This window comes from Pseudorasbora parva, chromosome 25 (genome assembly GCF_024679245.1).
Source record: "Pseudorasbora parva isolate DD20220531a chromosome 25, ASM2467924v1, whole genome shotgun sequence".
NCBI lineage: Eukaryota > Metazoa > Chordata > Actinopteri > Cypriniformes > Gobionidae > Pseudorasbora > Pseudorasbora parva.
Window position 1 is genome coordinate 3,046,216 of NC_090196.1, and position 23,137 is coordinate 3,069,352.

Here is a 23,137-nt window from a genome sequence, read left to right on the forward strand (position 1 = left end):
AAAGTGAACTTGTTGAGAAGCTTTATTGAATGTTGCAGCAAACACAGCAGATTGAAAGATCACACAGTGCTTTGACACACGCGAGCTCTCTTTCAGTATTGAGTTGTAAATCACTACAGCTGCAGCACTAGACTCATGTGAATCCTGCCTGACACAGGACACTCAGATACGGCTCATCTTCAGGAGAGAAACATCAGCACTCAGAGCTCTTGTGGAACGAGACCTCATGAGGAGGAGCTCCATCATGTGTTACTCTGCAGACGTACACCTCTCCCTCTTCCCAGCGTGCTTTGCTGAGGGTCAGGACGCTACTGCGGCTGTAGCGGCCATCGTCCTGCTGGCTCTCTGCGCTGGTCAGAACCCCCTCGGTGACCTCTGACCCGTCCAGTGTCCAGCTCACCAGCGCCCCCTGTGGAGAGTAAGAGCTGAGCAGGCAGAGCAGTGCGGCTGAGTCTCCAGAGATCTGCAGAGAAGAGGGCGGCAGCAGAGACACTGAGGGCTTCACTGTGGGACCAGCTGCAGGAGACAAACACAACACATTCACAAACACAAAGAACACACACTGCACTTTCATTCACAGCATTTCAACAGCAGGACAAATCACACTCACAATCTGATCCTTCATGTCCTTCAACATCACTACAGCTGATATATATATATATATACAATATACAAACGACACAATCACTATATACATTTACATCAAACCTCATCAATCAAACTGAACATTGTAATACACCGACTGATTTCATTACAGCAGTTTTTAACTCACAACATAAAGTTCTTACATTTTACTGAGATATTCAACTCAATTTCAAACAGAATTAAAAGTCACACATAAATTGTGTTTGTATTATAAAGCACTGAATTATAATCACAACATGAGCAAAAGAGATTCAGTATCATTGACTGAACGACAGAAAGTACAACATTTACATTCTGATGTCAAATCTCTTTTCTCCATGTATGATATCTACAATAAAAGATGAACTATATATGAACTCAGTGTAGAAATAAATGAAGGAAAACAAACCTGTAATAAACTCAATAAACTCATAGTGAGACGCTTTATGGAAATATGTTTAGATTTTGTTGTTGAAAGGAATAATGCCGTTCTTCTGAATGTATAAACATGACAATATCATTGATTCAGATTAAATAATTATTACACAATATCAGAAACACTTAAAGCCTTTATACACAATGCATTATAAAAGTATTTAATGCATTAATTATGAATTGTTATTCACATTATAATGCATGTATGATCTCATGAATAATTGTAACCACAGTTATAACACATTATAATATTATCTATTCATTGTTACACCTTTAGAAATTATAATACATTAAAACTCACGACAAACAACCAATTTCAGACGCAACAAGGAATTTGCAAATATTATAATGCATTTTAACTTTGGCTACAATTATTTATGAAAAGATATAAGGCATTATAATCTCCATTATGAATATCTTTATAATGCATTATACATAAAGGCTTCAAGTAAAGTTTCAGCACAATATCTAATAATCATTATCATTAATAAATGTTGTTCTTGTTTCGACTGTAAAACACTTTCTGAAATCTAAACTGTATTTTTAAATAAGGAATTAAAAAGACTTACATTTAATCACCAGTTTGGTTCCTCCACCGAATGTGTACCACAGTGATACAATCTAATGAAACGCTCGTACAAAAACCTCTATTCCACTCGAGTGAACACACACTCCAGCAGAGAGAGAGAAACAACACTTCAACACACTGATATTAGAAGCTCCTCAGCTCTTCTCAACACTCACTCATTCAGATTGACTCAATGATTTCTGATATAACACTGTTTAAAGAAATATATTTGATGAGCTGTGACCTCTGAGGTGACCTTTGACCTCTTTGATCATGGATGATGTTGTGGAGTTTCTCATAATGATGCTTCTGTTCTTCATATGCAGCTCAATCTTCAGGATTGACAGAAAAACCTGCAGCTTCAGACTTCAATCTTCAGTGAAAATCTGCTCAAATCATGAGTTTATTGAATATTATAGCCAAAGTCAATAGAAAGTGTCAACAATGGAAATAGAAAAGGTATTTTGCATGTTCTCCACAGTCAAGCATGTTTTCATATTCAAGGTCTGTTCTAAAAGTATCTGGACTGGTTATGAATCTCCACACAAGATCATGAAACGTGAACAAGCTCTAATATGTCTCCATCTTTAACAGCCTGTTTCTTCTCCATCTGATGATTTCAGACACACACGAGGCTTCATGATAGATGGAGTGACACCATGAACTCTGATTAGAGATTCACAATCAGTCCTGATACTTTCTGAACAGACTCATGATTCATGATCTGACTTTAGTGATGGCGGTTCATCTAGTGGAAGTGTAGCAGTGATGATGGTCACATGACTGAATATGGACACAGAGATGGACGTTCATCTGCACATCCTCAGTGTCTCAGGAGTCACAATACAAATAAAACTACTGAACTAACTCAAATAACATTAGTCAGAATGGAAATGATCATTGTGTAACTCTAGTGTGTGTGAGTGTGTTCTGAGCACAAGCTGTTGTAAATCCTGCCCACTTCTTTGCATTGTCAGCACATGCTTCAGTCTGAGAGTGTTTATAGTGCTGTGAGTTTAACACTTCATGACTGAGAGCAGAACAGAACACAATCTTCATCATCACACAAGACACAAGAACAACAATGAACACCATCATCATCTTCATCTGGACTCTCACTCGGTTTGCTCAAGGTTTGGATAAAACATTTTTTTAACAATTATTAATTCTTTAAAAATGTCAAATACTTATCATTTCTGTTTTCTTTCAGAGTGTAGAGGACAGTACACAGTAACTCAGAGTCCATCAATAACAGCTCAACCAGGACAAGACGTCAGAATAAACTGTAAAACCAGCAGTAGTGTGTATAATAATGATTTCTTAGCCTGGTACTCACAGAAACCTGGAGAAGCTCCTAAACTCCTCATATTTTACGCATCAAGCCGTTATACTGGAACTCCATCTAGATTCAGTGGCAGTGGAACCGCAGATACTGGACGAGATTTCACTCTGACCATCAGTGGAGTCCAGACTGAAGATACAGGAGATTATTACTGTCAGAGTTATCACAGTGGTCCAGTGTTCACACAGTGATAAAGAGTCGTACAAAAACCTGTGTCAGTCAGACGTCACAGTGACTGCACTGATACAGCTGAGAGATACTGCAGCTGCTGATGGACCATCACACACAACACAATGGCAGAGTTGAGCAAAAGTTTCTAAAGTTTATATTAATTTATTTAATCTAAATTCGAGTTTACCTCTCAAATCCTGAATATCGATGAATATTTTTCAATGCTCAAAAATTCAGATACAATAAAAATGTATCAACTTACAGAATTTCAGATCAAATATATTCAGGTTGACCAAACTGTATTGTTCAAATTTAGATCGAATTAATTCAAGATAAATATTCACATGTTAGCCTCCGGTCTGCCCAGAATAAGAAAAACTCGTGATTAAAGAAGTGGATCATAAAACTGATGACTTCAGGGAAACGGGTACGTTTGCTGTTCGGTCGGACTAATTATGTTTCCAACACATAGCTATGGTTTGTGTGAATATTCTCTCTATGTACGCACTGCAAAAAACACTTTTCTTACTCAGTATATTTGTCTTGTTTCTACAGTAGTCCAAACATCTAAAAATTCTTAAAACAAGAAGTATTTACTAGACAAGCAAAAGTAATTTTCTTGTTTTGGGGAAAAAATAATGTTGTTTTAAGATTATTTTTCTCACCCCATTGGCAGATTATTTATCTTATTTTAAGCAAAAACTCTCTTCATTTTGAGTTATTTTTCCCCAAAACAAGACAATTACTTTTGCTTGTCTAGTAAATACTTCTTGTTTTAAGAATTATTAGATGTCTGGACTCGAAACAAGACACAAATACTGAGTGAACTGAGGAAACTATCTAGAAAGGAAAATCGGTTGTATCATGAGTCTGTCACCAAGCCCACTCCGCATAGAAACATACCAAAAATGTAGGACCCAATTCACAAGCTTAATTAAGGCGACTAAAAAAAAGTTTTATGCAGACCAGTTTAATCGTGTCTCTAATGACATTAAATCAACCTGGAACATTATAAATCAGGTGCTGTGTGGTAATAGGAAGCCCTCTGCACCCACAGAGATGAGGGATTATGATAGGTGTCTATCAGACCCCACTCATATAGCTGATGGCTTCAGTCATTGTTTTACCAAAATTGGTTCTGATTTAGCACACAATATCCAGAAGACTGATAATGATCCATGTAGCCTAATAAACGGGCGGTTCTCTTCCCTCCCTAATCGTGATAACCCAACTACACAGGAGGTCCGAGATATTTTTTCTTTAGAAAACTCAGCCCGTGGCCACGATGGCATTAAGAGTATCCTCCTCAAGGAGACCATTGATCATATTATTCAACCTCTTACTTATGTAATCTCTTTATATTTCAATCCGGAATTATTCCCCAAGCTCTGAAAATTGCAAAAGTCATTCCCATTTTTAAATCAGGCGATATCAAGGTGTTTAGCAATTATCGTCCCATATCCATTTTGCCCTGTATCTCTAAAATATTTGAGAAACTCATCTATGAACGATTAAACAAACGTTTATTTGTTAATAATATTATTTATTACACGGCTCTGTGAAATACTTGATTCTGATTGGTCAATCGCGCATTCCAGTGGTATGTTATTTCAGAAGTGTATTGAGAGTTGCTAGACGACCCTCGCGGGCAGATTAGATTTGCTGCCGCTAGGGTGCGTCTAGATTTCTAGGCTAGCCGTCGCCAATAGCAACGCATTATAACAGCGCACATCATCACAGCGGCTCGACCGAACCGTTTATTCATTAACCCTTGTGTGGTGTTCATATTTTTGTTCTTCAGCCAGTGTTCGTGGGTCTGGTGGACCCGCTGCATTTCTGGGTATTTAATTCAACACAATCAAACTATTTCATGTTAAAATACTCAACAGATGTTTACTTCATCCCAATTACAAGCAATATAAACAGCATATGTGGTTAACATCCGCCCCTTACCTTTGTTAGATCACATTTAGGTATTAAAGTGCTACTTTTTTTATTTAATTTTTTATAAAATGTGATAAAACAAGAAAATCAACTATAATATTTAATAACATTTATAAAATGTAAGATATTTGTGGAAATAATTTAACAAATATATAAATGAAGCAATGTTTTTTATAACTATTATTATTAACTACTATTATTATTATTAATTTGAAATTCATTAGAAATGTTACCCATTCAGGCCATACACACACACACACACACACACACACACACACACACACACACACACACACACACACACACACACACACACACACACACACGTCTGGATCACTATATTTGTGGGGGCTCTCCGCAGACGTAATAGTTGTTATACTGTACAAACTGTATATTGAATAAGTGCCTGGTGGCAAGTTCAGAATCCAGTACACACGACACAATTTGTGTTTGTTTCGTGATGTATCCAGGTGATTGCACTGTTCAAATTCATCATAAAGTTAAACAAATTCACAACTCAACTGCCAGGAGAGTGTTGTCCTTAAAGTCCACACCATCTCTTAGAGAGCGATGCCGCTGCTTCTCTGACGGGTCTGAATAACCTTCCTGTGTTCTGTGGAGACTGATAATGTCATTTCACACGGCAGGACCAGTAGATGCTGCAAAGACTGCAGTAATGGGAGACACTGAAAGGCCCTGCTCTTTTTTGGTCCAGAATACACTTCACTGGCTTAATAATATTTAACAATTCCTTAAAGCATTATTTTCTCTTATATGCTGCAGCAAGCAGACCATCTTTCCCTATTGCTTTCAATAAAATAACTAGTTCCCAATCTCGAGGGAACTTCGAGCTGCGTCGAAACGCTAGGGGACGCCTCTGCGTACCATGTCATGAAGCACTTGTGTAATCAGTCCAATAGCGGGACGATACGTCACGGGCGGGTGACGTCATCGACCAGGAAGCTATAAAGCACACCTGGACCAAACAGTCACTAGCTTCTGTGTCTTCACAAGCGCTCTGTGTGAATTGTATGTCCATTTATTGTGTGTGTGTTCAAAAAAAAAAAAAAGAAATAAAGAAATATGGCAAGTCCGTATAGGCGTTGTGTTCCTCCCTGCCCACGTTACATCACGGGTGGGGATACGCACGACCTATGTGTGATGTGTTTGGGGCTCGAGCATGCCCAGTCAGCTCTCGAGGGGGTCGGCTGCGAGCATTCCGAGAGACTCCCAATGCGCATATTAAGATAACGCCGGGCACTCTTCGAGGAGAGTGCTTTGGCTCGCGGTCCTCAGGGCTCGGGTCCCGCTGTTGCCGAGGCGCAGCGAAGGCTCGCGTCCTGGGGATCGCAGTTGGATCTAGTGGCGGGGTTAGAGACGGGTGATCCCCTATCTCTGCCCTTACCCACTGGATCTCATGCCTCAGTTAGTGAGTTGGAAGCACGCTCTGCGGTTTTCTTCTGCTCGCGCTGAGGCACAAACGCAGCAGCACTCCAGCTCCGAGGAACTGGATGTTGTTAGCGCTGATGATGATCTGCCAAAAGAAAACGGCACACACACACTCATAAAAAGAGGAGCTATTGGTGTAACTCGCACTGTGTCCAGGTTAAGTTTAGACTGGCCGGCCGAGTGTCAAGAAGTTCGCCAAAAAATAAATAAATAAAATAAGAAAGAGAAAGAACAATATAATGGCGAGCCGACAGCATGTTTGAGATTACGAGGGGCTGAATCTAGTGGCTCGGATCTCGCGTTTGCCGAGGCAGTGTGTAGATCACGGGTCTACAATATAGATTCTATGACTCGATCGCGGATCTCGCGTTTGCCGAGGCAGCGTGTAGATTACGGGGTTGAGTCTAGTGGCTCAGATCGCGTGTTTGCAGAGGCATCGCGTAGATTATGGGTCTGCATCTATCATTCAGAGGCGACGATGTCTCGGGGGGAAGAGACGCTTGCGAGCTATCTCTCCCCCGAGTCAGCATCGTCACACAGCCCCACAGCTGCCCACAACAAGCCGGTAAAAAAAGAAAAAAAAAGTTGGCTTTGTGGGTAGGGCATATTCGGCAGCAGATCAGGCAGCCGCCGGTTTGTATACGGCGGTTGCCCTGCAAGCGTATAAAACAAGCAGACCTGATGGGGGATATTGATATTGAGTGTGAAATATAAATATATATATATATATATAATAAATCAAAATGTCCCTCTGGGGATGTCGGGCGGGGCAGCCTCAGCCGAGTACGTCCTTTCTCAAACCTACACCGAGCAAAACAAAGAGAGAGCGTGGCCGTGGCCCGAGGCCCGAGCAAGGGAAAACCGGCTTCAAAGCAGACTCTTAGCAAGTGGATAGTCGAGGCTATTTCGCTCGCTTATGAGTCGGCCGGACATCCTTCACCAATGAGGGTCCGCGCCCACTCCACTAGGAGTATGGCTGCCTCTATGGCTCTTATTTCGGGAGTTTCATTGTCAGAGGTATGTGATGCGGCTGGGTGGTCCTATCCGCATACATTTGTGAGGTTTTACAATCTAGATGTAGCCTCTACACCGGGGTCCCGGGTGTTTCTGGGTTGATTCACACATACAGACATTTGGGACTCTGGCGGCGTGGGTATTGAGGTCCCCTAGCGTTTCGACGCAGCTCGAAGTTCCCTCGAGATAGGGAACGTCTCAGGTTACGTATGTAACCATGGTTCCCTGAGAGGGAACAAGACGCTGCGTCGAGATGCCATACTCCCGGCATGCCTGTGATCGACTTGTTCGGCTTTTTCCAGAAGCTAGTGACTGTTTGGTCCAGGTGTGCTTTATAGCTTCCTGGTCGATGACGTCACCCGCCCGTGACGTATCGTGCCGCTATTGGACTGATTACACAAGTGCTTCATGACATGGTACGAAGAGGCGTCCCCTAGCGTTTCGACGCAGCGTCTCGTTCCCTCTCAGGGAACCATGGTTACATACGTAACCAGAGACGATTTGCACAGTATATCATCTACACTGTAAAAAAAAAAAAATTCAGGTCTCCAATTGAACATTTTCTAGTGACTGATCGCTTCTAAATATTTCAGTTGGCCAAATTTAATTTCTGTGATTTGATGCAATTTAATCACAGAAATTCAATTTGGCCAACTAAAAAATTTAGATGTGATCAGTCACTAGAAAATGTTCCATTGGAGACCTGAATTTTGTTTACTGTGTAGTTTACGTAATATTTAAACTATCAACTTCGAGATTTTTGTTTTTGAAAGATTTGAAAGACTGCTGTAAGTTACACACACACACACACACACACACACACACACACACACACACACACACACACACACACACACACACACACACACACAGCACTTAAGAGGAAGTGTAGTTCATCAAGTAGTTCATCAATGGCTGTTGATGGCACATAAACATGTTTTCCAACTCCAGTAAAACTACAGCTATTGTTTTTTTCTACTTTTGGAAGGTCTTCTGAAGTATCTATATCAATATCTATAACAATATCTGTGGCAGCAGAAGATGAGGGGACATCATCTACAGGACTGTCAGATTCATCTGACCGAGCGAGAAGGTCTTCACTGCAGAATACAAGATCCAGATCCAACCAGAAGAATCCAGAAGTTGATTTGACTTCTTCCCCAGGTAAAGAGGTTGCCCTGGTTCAGCTTGAGGAACTGACAGACTGCTGTCCTCTTGTGGCCTATACAGTTTGTTCCAAACGTATGGTAACCCTGAAGAGACACATCGTCATCAGACTTTATATGCTGTGCTTCTTCGTCAGGTGAACCAGCATGTTTGTGGAGTTGGTCGATGGTTGACGGTTGACCGTGGTATGTAGGACGAGGAAGAAGGGGGGAACTTTTTTTAATTATTAGTGAAGATGTCCACCCAGACTTCTGCAGCGAGTTCTGCCAAATCTGTGCTGACCTTATTTGAGTGTTGTGTGCATGATGTAATGCCCTGGTAGATCTAAAAGTGTGAAAGGATGAATGAGTGATTTATCTGTGTTGTGTTTTTTTCTTCTTATGTTCCGTGTTAAGTTTCCCTACTGTATTCAGTGTCTGTTTTACCTTGTGTGTTAATAAAGTTAGCTTCAAGATATAGAGAACGCGGCAATGACTATTGGCGTCGAAGACTTGCATCTCGCGCTCCACCCTGCCGCGCGGGCGTAAAGTGGAGGCGATCGCAACACACTATTGCCATTCACTTCGGAGAGAGAGAAAGAGAGAAGAGGCTTCTTTGAGTGCTGGTGGGACGGCACGATCAGCGGTGGCCGTGAGTTTTCACAGCACTGTTTGGTCTGTTGGTTCGGTGAGGGCGTCCCAATGGTGAGAGCACACACAGGCCTGCACATCAGTGGCGATTTCTTTAAGACTGCAAGGGAAGCTCGGCTTCCCTTATAATGTCATAAAATTAATGGTCAAATATGTACTATTATATTAACATTGTATTGACTAAAAATGCGTTAGAAAACGTTCATCTCAAAGACGAGTTCGTTCAGAATCAGTTACATATAGCAGGTCAGCTGACTCGATTTCCTTCTCATACATTCCCGCAGCGTCACAGTGCATTTCCCTATTGAAGCCCAGCGTCCATTGACTTCAATGGGGCTGCTTTGAACGTTTTTTTTCAGCGCTTCGAAACTAGACGGTCATTGGATAAACGCTGCGATTATGTCCCGCCCACGGACGCTCAGCGTCTCTGGGAGTGAATGGGGAGTGGGCTGGCCCGGACTCCGAGCTTCTGCGTGATGATTGGAGGTTCTGCATCTCCTTTTGACTGACAGCGATTCTGTACTATAAGGAATCACTGAAGCTATTCGCGCTCAGTCCCATCGCGAATTTCTCAAGTTCAGTCGAAATAAAAACTTCTGCAACCTATTTCTTTGATATTTGCTTGGCGAAATTGCTTGATTTTCATCATACATTTCACACAATTATACACCACATTCCTTGTTTCAGTTTTACAGAGTTTAATATTTTTTTAGATCGTTCATTCATTCACAGGGTAAAAGACCATTTTCTTGAAAAGGACCGTAGGGCAGAATTTACTTTTAAATAAATAAGACAATTGGCCAAAAATGAGCTTCCCCTCTCTGACAGACCAGTAGCCGCCACTGCTGCACATCTCTCCTGTGTTTTCCCGCAGTCGTTCCTGTGTGCTTCAGCACATTTAAGGGTTGAGTCCCTTCGCTTAAATCCTGATCTAGTTTCTTTTCTGGTGCTCCGGAAAAGGGCTACTTCGGCTGATGAGTCTGGGTGATCTGAGGATTACAGTGGGGCCACCCTGCCGAGTACATCTCCGTGGGCCCCCACTCCTCTAGCGCATCGCAGCATGCTGAGACTGTGTTCGTGGGTGGTTCATGTTCTCTCAGAGACTGACCCCGTCGACGTGTTGTTCACTTGCCTTTTTCATAAGTGTTTGAGTGTTCAGTGCGCCGTGTGCCGTCTCATGGCCACACTTACTATCTCTTATGCTTGCTGGTAGCTTACAGACGGGATTGCCGGACCTTTAAAAAAAAAAGGGGACCTAGCGTTTCATTTGGGGCTCTGGGAGAGGACAGATGTCAACCGCTGCATCAGAGAGAGGGCTGTTATGTGTGCTCATGCTGAATCAGATTCATACTTGACAGCCATACTTTCCCGGCTGGTGGAGGCGTGGTGCGACGCGTAAATTGTCTTGCCTTTTTCCCCTTGTGTTTATTCCAATTGCATTGGGAAGGCTTTGGCAGTGTGGAGCACCATTGGGGCCATAATCTGTGTACAGTTTTTCCTCTCTCACACTGCCCTCATCGGTGGTTATTTTATTTATTTTACATTACAAAAAAAATAAAGCAATGTTAAATCTGTTCGCAATTTTTTTTTTTTTTTCATTATCAACTCAAAGTACCGATAAGAATACTGTTAAAACCTTAACTATACCCATCCTCAGGAGTCACAATACAAATAAAACTACTGAACTAACTCAAATAACATTAGTCAGAATGGAAATGATCATTGTGTAACTCTAGTGTGTGTGAGTGTGTTCTGAGCACAAGTTTTTGTAAATCCTGCCCACTTCTTTGCATTGTCAGCACATGCTTCAGTCTGAGAGTGTTTATAGTGCTGTGAGTTTAACACTTCATGACTGAGAGCAGAACAGAACACAATCTTCATCATCACACAAGACACAAGAACAACAATGAACACCATCATCATCTTCATCTGGACTCTCACTTGCTTTGCTCAAGGTTTGGATAAAAAATTTTTTTTAACAATTATTAATTCTTTAAAAATGTCAAATACTTATCATTTCTGTTTTCTTTCAGAGTGTAGAGGACAGTACACAGTAACTCAGAGTCCATCAATAACAGCTCAACCAGGACAAGACGTCAGAATAAAATATAAAATTAGTAGTAGTGTTCCCTGCTGTTGTGGAGGGACTGCATGTCTCAGCTGGTATCTACACAAATCCGGAGAAGCTCCTAAACTCCTTATTTATGGAGCAAATCAACGGCAGTCTGGAACTCCATCTAGATTCAGTGGCAGTGGATCTGGCAGTGATTTCACTCTGACCATCAGTGGAGTCCAGACTGAAGATACAGGAGATTATTACTGTCAGAGTTTACACTGTCCTAGTAGCTGTGTGTTCACACAGTGATAAAGAGTCGTACAAAAACCTGTGTCAGTCAGACGTCACAGTGACTGCACTGATACAGCTGAGAGATACTGCAGCTGCTGATGGACCATCACACACAACACAATACAAAAATGAAATATAACACAATAATAATATTATAAGAAAACAAACAATAGAAAGAAAATATTGCGCTAGTTCTGTCATGAGCCTCTAGATGGCGCCGGTCTTTAACTCATTTAGAAGCGATCGCATCATCATCTACAGAGCAGCTGATTGGTTAACTGCGTCGGGCTGAAACTAGAAAAACACACTTGTGTCGGGTGTGTGATGAGGCACAAACAGTGTCTTGTATAAAAATACATATGAGTGTACAAAATAGACAATATTAAATGAAATACTTAAATGATGACATAAAATGAACAGATTAGATGGACCTGTAAGAAGATAATAATAAATGTATTAACATTAACCCCTAGAGGTCGTCCTACTTTTGAGAAAGTTCTGCAGCGCCACCTGGTGTTACAGCGAGTCCATCTCCAGAGCACTGATCACACACACCTTCACCTCATCATCACCGCAGTCACTGCCAGCACTGAAGCTCACACTCACTCTCAGTCACTGTCCGGTCTCGTTCACACCTCAAGCTTATGCTAACCTCAAAGACTCTTCCACAATATACTTACCTCCCTCCAGTGTCTCCTCATTCTATCTCTAACGTCTCCTTCGCTTCAATCCTCTGATCTCCATCTCCATCTGCAAGCAAGTCTAGTATTACCCATGATCCTCTGCATTAATCTGAACTCACCTGAACCGCTCACTACCTGGGGTCCGTTCTTCATACCTCGCTTAACACATCTGAGATGATTTGACAGATCCCAGATCTAATCGTGATAACTGATCTCTGGCTAATATGGTTCTTTGAACGAATTTGCGGATTGGATTAAAATATCTAGATTAAGTTATGTGAGATAACTGCTCGTGCCTGTGTTCCCTGAAGAGGGCAGATGATTGATACTCGAAACCACGATCAGCAGCGATTGGCTGGCGTCAAGACAACGCAATGACATCATATTATTAAAAAAGCCACCTGGAAAAAAACTTGACAAATTAAAAAAAGAAAAAACACGATTTCTGGATCTTTATAAGGAAACAGACAAACAAACAAACCAACTTAAAAGTTCCATTAATTAAATGTTTTGATGATCACCCTTCCCAATTATTTATTTTGTAGTGTTTGTACATCCTTTATATTTAATTTCAATGTTGTAATTTCATTTTTAATTCAATTTGAAGCAGATTTGTTACGTGGCAGCATTAATTAAAGTTTCTTAACAGTTAAGATCAAATGATCTGCATCTCTTGAGCTGCATCCGCCATCCCATAATATCCGTCATCACTCACATTAATGCACGACGCAGACTAACTGCACAATGTGTGTAAACCTCCAATACAACTATAAAGAAATTATTCCATCACAATTCACAAATAAATCTCTCAATCAAGTGACTGTGTCTATAGGATTATACACAACTTTTACACAACATTATAATATTATTTTCAAATGAACTTTTATATTATTATTATTAATGCAATTATTATTGAACTGTTGATATTAAAGCAGTGGCTGGGACAGATTTTAAGTATCAGCTCAAGATGCATCTAATCCTGTTTACATGAAATAAGCCGTTGCTATGACAGCAAGTCCAGGATGAGCGTCAAAGAACCAAACAATCGGAGATCGCCAACAATCAAATCCAGCGAACTGAGTTAGCCACGAACGAACAACGGACCCCTGGTTCTTCAATAAACGCTGATATTAGTCCATCATCTGTACACTTTAAACACTGAAATATCAACCTCAACCAAAATGATGGTTTGGATCAAAACTCAACATTGTATCAATGTCACCATGATATCAGGAACAACACAATCACACACAACACTGATCACAGCACACACACTAATAACACTATATCATTACAATCAACATCAATCTGTGTTTCTGAAGAGAATGAGTCAGTGTTTTAATATGATCATCATGTTTTAGGTGTAATATATGATCCCTGTCAATCAAACTGAACAGACTGCATTCAGTCACTTCTGCTGTCTGGACGAGATGCTTTCCATTTGACCACAGAAAGATTTACATTCTTACACAATTACTGTCACAACGGCTGATTCTTGATTTGAGATCATGTTTTTAATGGTTTATATTATATTTTTATATATATTAAAGTTCAGCCCCTTCTGTAAGTGTAAATGTGTAGCAGAAGTGAAAGTGGTCTGTTCCAGTCCAGATCCTGTAACCAATCAAAGAGTGAGACTGAAAATCCCATTTGCATTGTCAGGGTGGAGTGATTGTGATCCTCTCAGAATAGAGCAGCTCTGTCTCCAGAGACCATGTTCAAACCCCAAGAGCTTTATTTGACATTTACTGCTACATCAACCTTCTGAAAAGCACCTGCATCTTCATCTGTTACTTGAATGATGTTGTCAGACAAAAAGTGAACTTGTTGAGAAGCTTTATTGAATGTTGCAGCAAACACAGCAGATTGAAAGATCACACAGTGCTTTGACACACGCGAGCTCTCTTTCAGTATTGAGTTGTAAATCACTACAGCTGCAGCACTAGACTCATGTGAATCCTGCCTGACACAGGACACTCAGATACGGCTCATCTTCAGGAGAGAAACATCAGCACTCAGAGCTCTTGTGGAACGAGACCTCATGAGGAGGAGCTCCATCATGTGTTACTCTGCAGACGTACACCTCTCCCTCTTCCCAGCGTGCTTTGCTGAGGGTCAGGACGCTACTGCGGCTGTAGCGGCCATCGTCCTGCTGGCTCTCTGCGCTGGTCAGAACCCCCTCGGTGACCTCTGACCCGTCCAGTGTCCAGCTCACCAGCGCCCCCTGTGGAGAGTAAGAGCTGAGCAGGCAGAGCAGTGCGGCTGAGTCTCCAGAGATCTGCAGAGAAGAGGGCGGCAGCAGAGACACTGAGGGCTTCACTGTGGGACCAGCTGCAGGAGACAAACACAACACATTCACAAACACAAAGAACACACACTGCACTTTCATTCACAGCATTTCAACAGCAGGACAAATCACACTCACAATCTGATCCTTCATGTCCTTCAACATCACTACAGCTGATATATATATACAATATACAAACGACACAATCACTATATACATTTACATCAAACCTCATCAGTCAAACTGAACATTGTAATACACCGACTGATTTCATTACAGCAGTTTTTAACTCACAACATAAAGTTCTTACATTTTACTGAGATATTCAACTCAATTTCAAACAGAATTAAAAGTCACACATAAATTGTGTTTGTATTATAAAGCACTGAATTATAATCACAACATGAGCAAAAGAGATTCAGTATCATTGACTGAACGACAGAAAGTACAACATTTACATTCTGATGTCAAATCTCTTTTCTCCATGTATGATATCTACAATAAAAGATGAACTATATATGAACTCAGTGTAGAAATAAATGAAGGAAAACAAACCTGTAATAAACTCAATAAACTCATAGTGAGACGCTTTATGGAAATATGTTTAGATTTTGTTGTTGAAAGGAATAATGCCGTTCTTCTGAATGTATAAACATGACAATATCATTGATTCAGATTAAATAATTATTACACAATATCAGAAACACTTAAAGCCTTTATACACAATGCATTATAAAAGTATTTAATGCATTAATTATGAATTGTTAAACACATTATAATGCATGTATGATCTCATGAATAATTGTAACCACAGTTATAACACATTATAATATTATCTATTCATTGTTACACCTTTAGAAATTATAATACATTAAAACTCACGCCAAACAACCAAATTTCAGACGCAACAAGGAATTTGCAAATATTATAATGCATTTTAACTTTGGCTACAATTATTTATGAAAAGATATAAGGCATTATAATCTCCATTATGAATATCTTTATAATGCATTATACATAAAGGCTTCAAGTAAAGTTTCAGCACAATATCTAATAATCATTATCATTAATAAATGTTGTTCTTGTTTCGACTGTAAAACACTTTCTGAAATCTAAACTGTATTTTTAAATAAGGAATTAAAAAGACTTACATTTAATCACCAGTTTGGTTCCTCCACCGAATGTCCACCACAGTGATACAATCTAATGAAACGCTCGTACAAAAACCTCTATTCCACTCGAGTGAACACACACTCCAGCAGAGAGAGAGAAACAACACTTCAACACACTGATATTAGAAGCTCCTCAGCTCTTCTCAACACTCACTCATTCAGATTGACTCAATGATTTCTGATATAACACTGTTTAAAGAAATATATTTGATGAGCTGTGACCTCTGAGGTGACCTTTGACCTCTTTGATCATGGATGATGTTGTGGAGTTTCTCATAATGATGCTTCTGTTCTTCATATGCAGCTCAATCTTCAGGATTGACAGAAAAACCTGCAGCTTCAGACTTCAATCTTCAGTGAAAATCTGCTCAAATCATGAGTTTATTGAATATTATAGCCAAAGTCAATAGAAAGTGTCAACAATGGAAATAGAAAAGGTATTTTGCATGTTCTCCACAGTCAAGCATGTTTTCATATTCAAGGTCTGTTCTAAAAGTATCTGGACTGGTTATGAATCTCCACACAAGATCATGAAACGTGAACAAGCTCTAATATGTCTCCATCTTTAACAGCCTGTTTCTTCTCCATCTGATGATTTCAGACACACATGAGGCTTCATGATAGATGGAGTGACACCATGAACTCTGATTAGAGATTCACAATCAGTCCTGATACTTTCTGAACAGACTCATGATTCATGATCTGACTTTAGTGATGGCGGTTCATCTAGTGGAAGTGTAGCAGTGATGATGGTCACATGACTGAATATGGACACAGAGATGGACGTTCATCTGCACATCCTCAGTGTCTCAGGAGTCACAATACAAATAAAACTACTGAACTAACTCAAATAACATTAGTCAGAATGGAAATGATCATTGTGTAACTCTAGTGTGTGTGAGTGTGTTCTGAGCACAAGCTGTTGTAAATCCTGCCCACTTCTTTGCATTGTCAGCACATGCTTCAGTCTGAGAGTGTTTATAGTGCTGTGAGTTTAACACTTCATGACTGAGAGCAGAACAGAACACAATCTTCATCATCACACAAGACACAAGAACAACAATGAACACCATCATCATCTTCATCTGGACCATTTCACTCTTTATTCAAGGTAAGACAAACATGTTGACTCTGGTTTTGGTGTTCTTGTAAAAGTATATGATGATAGTAGTTTTAAACACTGATTGATTTTCTTTTCTCTTCTTCAGGATCCAGAGGAGTCACTCTGACTCAACCTGAAGTTAAAACTGTCCAACAGGGTCAAACAGCTTCAATAGAGTGTCATATAGATGTAGGAATATACGGCAGCTACTTAGCCTGGTATCAGCAGAAACCTGGAGAAGCTCCTAAACTCCTGATTTATTACATAAACAGCCGTTATACTGGAACTCCATCTAGATTCAGTGGCAGTGGATCTGGCAGTGATTTCACTCTGACCATCAGTGGAGTCCAGACTGAAGATACAGGAGATTATTACTGTCAGAGTTTACACTGTACTAGTAGCTGTGTGTTCACACAGTGATAAAGAGTCGTACAAAAACCTGTGTCAGTCAGACGTCACAGTGACTGCACTGATACAGCTGAGAGATACTGCAGCTGCTGATGGACCATCACACACAACACAATGGGGGATCAAACCTTTCACACACTTTATTTAGTTATTATGATGAAAGTGAACATGTAACACAATCTTATATCCCATAATTAGTCTCTGTTTCAGACTCTCTCCCCCTCATACATTCACACAAACACAGCTGCTCACAGACGTGACCTGTTTTCTGAATCCAGCGTATCATTAATAGTTTTGTGGATTGAACTCTTGGAGCTCTTCCTCTCTAACCGAGTCAAGGACGATCTCAGCAGTCCAGAGGCTTCAGACACTGACAGTGTTTCATTATAAACTGATGAACATGAACAAACCTCATCTCTCCATTAGTCCAACTCTTCTGACTCATTTCAGAGAATAAAGTGTCAGACAGTGAAACTCATATTTGCATCATCAGGTGATTGTGTTCCTCTCAGAATTAATCCAGTACCTGGCCTGTAGACCCGTTCGCAATTTGGTGCTGGGGGAATTTCTCACTTGAACTGAGTAGGTGGGTCCCTAGACATGAAAAATCACAGAGGTGCTCGTCCACCACAGTGCCACAAATTACGTAATGGTCAAATCAAATATGGCCGCCATTGGATGATGATGAAAATTCTCTGATGATGAAAACTTATTTTTTTTAGAATGTATATGCACATGTGATACCTCCTTTTAGACATATTATGGTGTGTGGAATTAATTTCTGATATTGTTATGACCATAGTGGGTGATTTTTGACCTTAAAAGGTCATGGTCAGGGTAATTTTCCTACTCTGAAGACTTTGGCCATAACTTTGCCATTATTAGAAATAAAAATTCTATTATTCTATTATTTCTATTATTAGAAATAAAAACCAGATGCAATAAGTCTAATTCTAAATTAGAGTCTAAATCTGACATTTAACATTAATTGCTAATATTTTAAGGATAATTTTTGTCATTGAAATGTCAACATAATTTTTCAATAACTAAATTAAGATTTTTTTTCTTTATAGTCACATTTTATTGTATTTTTGAAAAATTGTTTTAATTATAACAAGAAAAGAAGAGAAGAAACGTAACCATTATAAACATCTCCTTTTATTAAACTTTTATTTTAACTGTGTGTTAGTACAATGATATAAAATAAAAATACAAATTGGGTTCAAATAAAACTACATTGCAGTGACAGAAAAATTAAAATTACATTGTTGTCACGTCACAGACAAAGGAAAATGGTGCGAGGACTCAAGTGCAGAAAATGATATATTTATTTATAACAAATAAAACATAAACTCAAAACAAAACCCACGAGGGGGAAAAACACATAATGGAATAATAAAATATAAACTTAAACAAACCAACAGAATCACGGGGAGGACGGGAGACGCAGACATTACACAAGGATCCAACACAGACTGACAAACACAAGGAGATTATAAAGGGAACAAACAAGGCAGATAATGAGGGAGAACAGGTGGGGCAAATTAACCAATAATCAGATAACAAGGGGGAGGGAACTGACAGGGACACGAGCACATGCTCAACATAACAAAACCCACAAGTGCACACACGACAGGACAGGCATGTGACATTACCCCCTCCTTAAGGAGCGGCTACCAGACGCTCCACTAGGGACGGGAGGGACAGACCCGGGCGGGACGGGAGGGACAGACCAGGGAGGGACGGGAGGGACAGACCAGGGAGGGACGGGAGGGACAGACCAGGGAGGGACGGGAGGGACAGACCAGGGAGGGACGGGAGGGACAGACCAGGGAGGGACGGGAGGGACAGACCAGGGAGGGACGGGAGGGACAGACCAGGGGGGCACGGGAGGGACAGACCAGGGGGGCACAGGAGGGACAGACCAGGGGGGCACGGGAGGGACAGACAAAGAAGGTACAGACAAGGGAGGGGTAAACAAGGGAGGAACGAGGAAAACAAAAAGTTCAGGAGGCCATGGTGGCCCACAAAGTTCGAATGGCCAGGGCGGCCCACCGAGTTCGGGAGGCCCACCAAGTTCAAGCGGCCGGGGCGGCCCATAGAGTTCAGGCAGCCAGGGCAGTGCGGGTAGAGCAGGACGCCAGGGAGGCGCGGTGAGAGCAGGGTGCCAGAGAGGCGCGGTGAGTGCAGGGGGCGCCAGGGAGGCGCGGTGAGAGCAGGACGCTTTAGTGGCGCGGTGAGAGCAGGACGCCTCAGCGGCGCGGTGAGAGCAGAACGCCTCAGCGGCGCACGGAGAGCAGGACGCCTCAGCGGCGCACGGAGAGCAGGACGCCTCAGCGGCGCACGGAGAGCAGGACGCCTCAGCGGCGCACGGAGAGCAGGACGCCTCAGCGGCGCACGGAGAGCAGGACGCCTCAGCGGCGCACGGAGAGCAGGACGCCTCAGCGGCGCACGGAGAGCAGGACGCCTCAGCGGCGCACGGAGAGCAGGACGCCTCAGCGGCGCACGGAGAGCAGGACGCCTCAGCGGCGCACGGAGAGCAGGACGCCTCAGCGGCGCACGGAGAGCAGGACGCCTCAGCGGCGCACGGAGAGCAGGACGCCTCAGCGGCGCACGGAGAGCAGGACGCCTCAGCGGCGCACGGAGAGCAGGACGCCTCAGCGGCGCACGGAGAGCAGGGCGCCTCAGCGGCGCACGGAGAGCAGGGCGCCTCAGCGGCGCAGGGAGAGCAGGGCGCCTCAGCGGCGCAGGGAGAGCAGGGCGCCTCAGCGGCGCAGGGAGAGCAGGGCGCCTCAGCGGCGCAGGGAGAGCAGGGCGCCTCAGCGGCGCAGGGAGAGCAGGGCGCCTCAGCGGCGCAGGGAGAGCAGGGCGCCTCAGCGGCGCAGGGAGAGCAGGGCGCCTCAGCGGCGCAGGGAGAGCAGGGCGCCTCAGCGGCGCAGGCAGGGCGTTGGGGAAACTTCTCCAGTCCAGCAGTATCCACCGGCACTGGGACCACCGGAATACGATCTGCTGGCATTGGGACCACCGGAACTGCCTCCGGGGCTTCGGATAAAGCCCTGTGCTCCTTCCACGCATGCAGGACTGCCACCACAAAGCATCCCATCACAGCCCTCCAGGCCGTTTCCGGACTCGGGACCACCGGAACGGAGTCCACCGGCACAGGGACCACCGGAACACGATCCACCGGCACAGGGACCACCGGAGCACGATCCCCCGGCACAGGGACTACCGGAGCACGATCCACCGGCACAGGGACTACCGGAGCACGATCCACCGGCAAAGGGACCATCGGAGCACGATCCACCGGCAAAGGGACCACCGGAGCACGATCCACCGGCACAGGGACCACCGGAGCACGATCCACCGGCACAGGGACCACCGGAACATAATCCACCTGAACTGGGACCACTGGAACAGGCACGGAGGGAGCCTTCCTTCTCCTCCTCCGTTTCAAGACCACCAGAACTGGGTCCATCGGCATTGGGACCACCGGAACACGATCCACCGGCACCGGGACCACCGGCACAGGGTCCACCGGAAGTGGATCCATAGGTACCACCGGACTCCGGAGAGGGGCCCTCCTCCGCTGTCCAATGAAATAATCCACAGTCACCTCGAATGTTGCCCCCTCCAGTGCCCTCATTACAGTCCAATCGAATGGTTTGTCGAGGGCATAATTGAAGAGCTCCTTAAGAGTTTCATCTCTGTATCCCAGTCCCTCTGCAGCCCTCTTAAACTCCTGTGCAAATTCCCTCAGATCAGTTCCTTGTTGCCGCATAGCTCTAAGGGAGCTAAACTGGACTATACGGTCCCAGAGGGGACAGGAGATAGCAGAGGGAGGGGATTGCGGTGACCTCTTTCTCCGCTGAGTCCTCATATTGGTTGGATCCTTCTGTCACGTCACAGACAAAGGAAAATGGTGCGAGGACTCAAGTGCAGAAAATGATATATTTATTTATAACAAATAAAACATAAACTCAAAACAAAACCCACGAGGGGGAAAAACACATAATGGAATAATAAAATATAAACTTAAACAAACCAACAGAATCACGGGGAGGACGGGAGACGCAGACATTACACAAGGATCCAACACAGACTGACAAACACAAGGAGATTATAAAGGGAACAAACAAGGCAGATAATGAGGGAGAACAGGTGGGGCAAATTAACCAATAATCAGATAACAAGGGGGAGGGAACTGACAGGGACACGAGCACATGCTCAACATAACAAAACCCACAAGTGCACACACGACAGGACAGGCATGTGACAATTGTACCAAATTAACTAAAAGTGCACCATATAGTCTGCAGGCATATTAGTGGGATGGGTTTTTACAGGAGAATTTTTCACTTTTTCCATGGCAGAATACGGTGCATGAAACTCCAGCAGCACGACAGCCACATCGGCGATTTTCACACTTGCCTGCACACTTACATACTGTGAGCAGATTTGGTGGTAAGGGCTTCAGACATTTTGATGGCAGGAGTGTGCCAAAGTGTTCCTTCCATCCATGTTCCATTGGCTCTAGTCTTGCTTTGGGGTCCTTGGCTGTTGCAAGCAAGTGACATGCCGTATGAACCAGGAAAGCCCCTCGTTGGATGTGGCCTCTGATCACACTACTTGTGGGAGGGAGAGCATCAATTCCAGCACTTCCACTGCACTGTAAAAAATGATTTTATGGCAAAGTAAATAAAACAGGAAAAATTATGCATATTTTGCTAAGAATGATCTTGTAAAAGTGAAAACTCTAGAGGTTTAAGTAAAATCTAAACATGTACTCAATTTTTACTTGTAAATATAAGACATCCAACAGACAAGTCAATTTCACTTGTGACTTTCTGGCATATTTACACAAATTAATAAAGTACATGAAGCTATTTTTAAAAAAAATCTACGTTGAATTTACGTTGTCTTGGAGCAAGGAAGCTGCGCATGCGCAGAAAAGAACCGCGACCGCTGAGGGCTTCTCCGATCTGCACTGCATGCAAGTCTCGTCCATGGTCTCGACAGGTGAGCAATAAACAGCATTATATAGTCGATTTTTATTTTTTATTCAGTAAATGTACCTTCATGCATGTACTTTCATGGACACGACTGAGTAAACCGAGAGAACAAATCCTTAATTCGTGGTCAGGGTATATTTCTCATGTTGTGCATCGCATGCTAGCATTATTGTGAGGAAATGGCGACGAGAACCTCGTATTACATTAATGCAGGAAGTTTTAATGTTTCTCATCTGATTTGGTACGTTAGATAGTTATGATGACGTTTCGTTGAGTTCTTTTGATCATTTTTTAAACACGCTTTGCATTATGACATTCTGATCGACAGACTAAACAGCAAACTAATGTTAAACTCACAGACGCTCTGATGGGCTTGTTTTTATGTTAGAGATGTTTCTGCAGTTTCAAAATTATTTTCATCATCAAATTAGTGAAAGTAATGATGTGAATGCAAATATTAATATTAAATAAAATATGTGCTGTTTACTGATTATTGTTTTTTTGTGTCTTTTTTCTTCATTTCAGAATATTTAGCATGTGCATCCAGTCCTTTGTGCATTTGACGTAAACTGGTTGCGAGGGACAGAAGTGAGAGACCAACTTAAGCCGGGTGCACACTGTGCGATTTTGGCCGTCTGAGACAAATTTAGGAAATCCTAAAAGATTCCTCTGATCCTAGGCTAAAATCTGACGTCTTTGGTCGTTAGTTTGACATGTTCACCGGCCGCCGATTAATGAGCGCTGCGATCAAATTTTACCTCAGACGAAATTCTGGCAGTGTCAGAA

At 42.5% G+C, this 23,137-nt stretch overlaps 1 protein-coding gene and 2 gene segments (V, D, J or C); 1 reads left to right on the forward strand and 2 right to left on the reverse strand.

Annotated features, from left to right (window-relative positions):
- Positions 1–193: 193 nt before the first annotated feature.
- Positions 194–12,526, reverse strand: LOC137064392 (immunoglobulin kappa light chain-like). The gene is made up of 5 exons (XM_067435723.1): positions 12,493–12,526; positions 8,630–8,800; positions 3,019–3,098; positions 1,629–1,680; positions 194–516 (listed from the first exon to the last, which is right to left on the reverse strand). The coding sequence occupies exons 1-5, from the start codon at positions 12,524–12,526 to the stop codon at positions 194–196; spliced, it is 660 nt and encodes a 219-aa protein (XP_067291824.1).
- A 1,855-nt stretch (positions 12,527–14,381) lies between these two features.
- On the reverse strand, positions 14,382–16,109 carry LOC137064393 (immunoglobulin lambda constant 7-like). The segment is given in 3 exon segments: positions 14,382–14,704; positions 15,812–15,863; positions 16,074–16,109. Coding segments are annotated over 3 exon segments (411 nt in total).
- A 785-nt stretch (positions 16,110–16,894) lies between these two features.
- On the forward strand, positions 16,895–17,354 carry LOC137064394 (immunoglobulin kappa variable 3-20-like). The segment is given in 2 exon segments: positions 16,895–16,943; positions 17,041–17,354. Coding segments are annotated over 2 exon segments (363 nt in total).
- The last annotated feature ends 5,783 nt before the right edge of the window (positions 17,355–23,137 follow it).

Coding starts and splice junctions, on each gene's coding strand:
- LOC137064392 (XM_067435723.1), bottom strand. CDS start 12,526: ATGAAGAACGGACCCCAGGTAGTGAGCGGTTCAG. Junction 8,801..12,492: donor CCAGGTAGTGAGCGGTTCAG/GTGAGTTCAGAT, acceptor GTGTCTCTTCAG/GGTTACCATACGTTTGGAAC. Junction 517..1,628: donor AACCAAACTGGTGATTAAAT/GTAAGTCTTTTT, acceptor TGTCTCCTGCAG/CTGGTCCCACAGTGAAGCCC.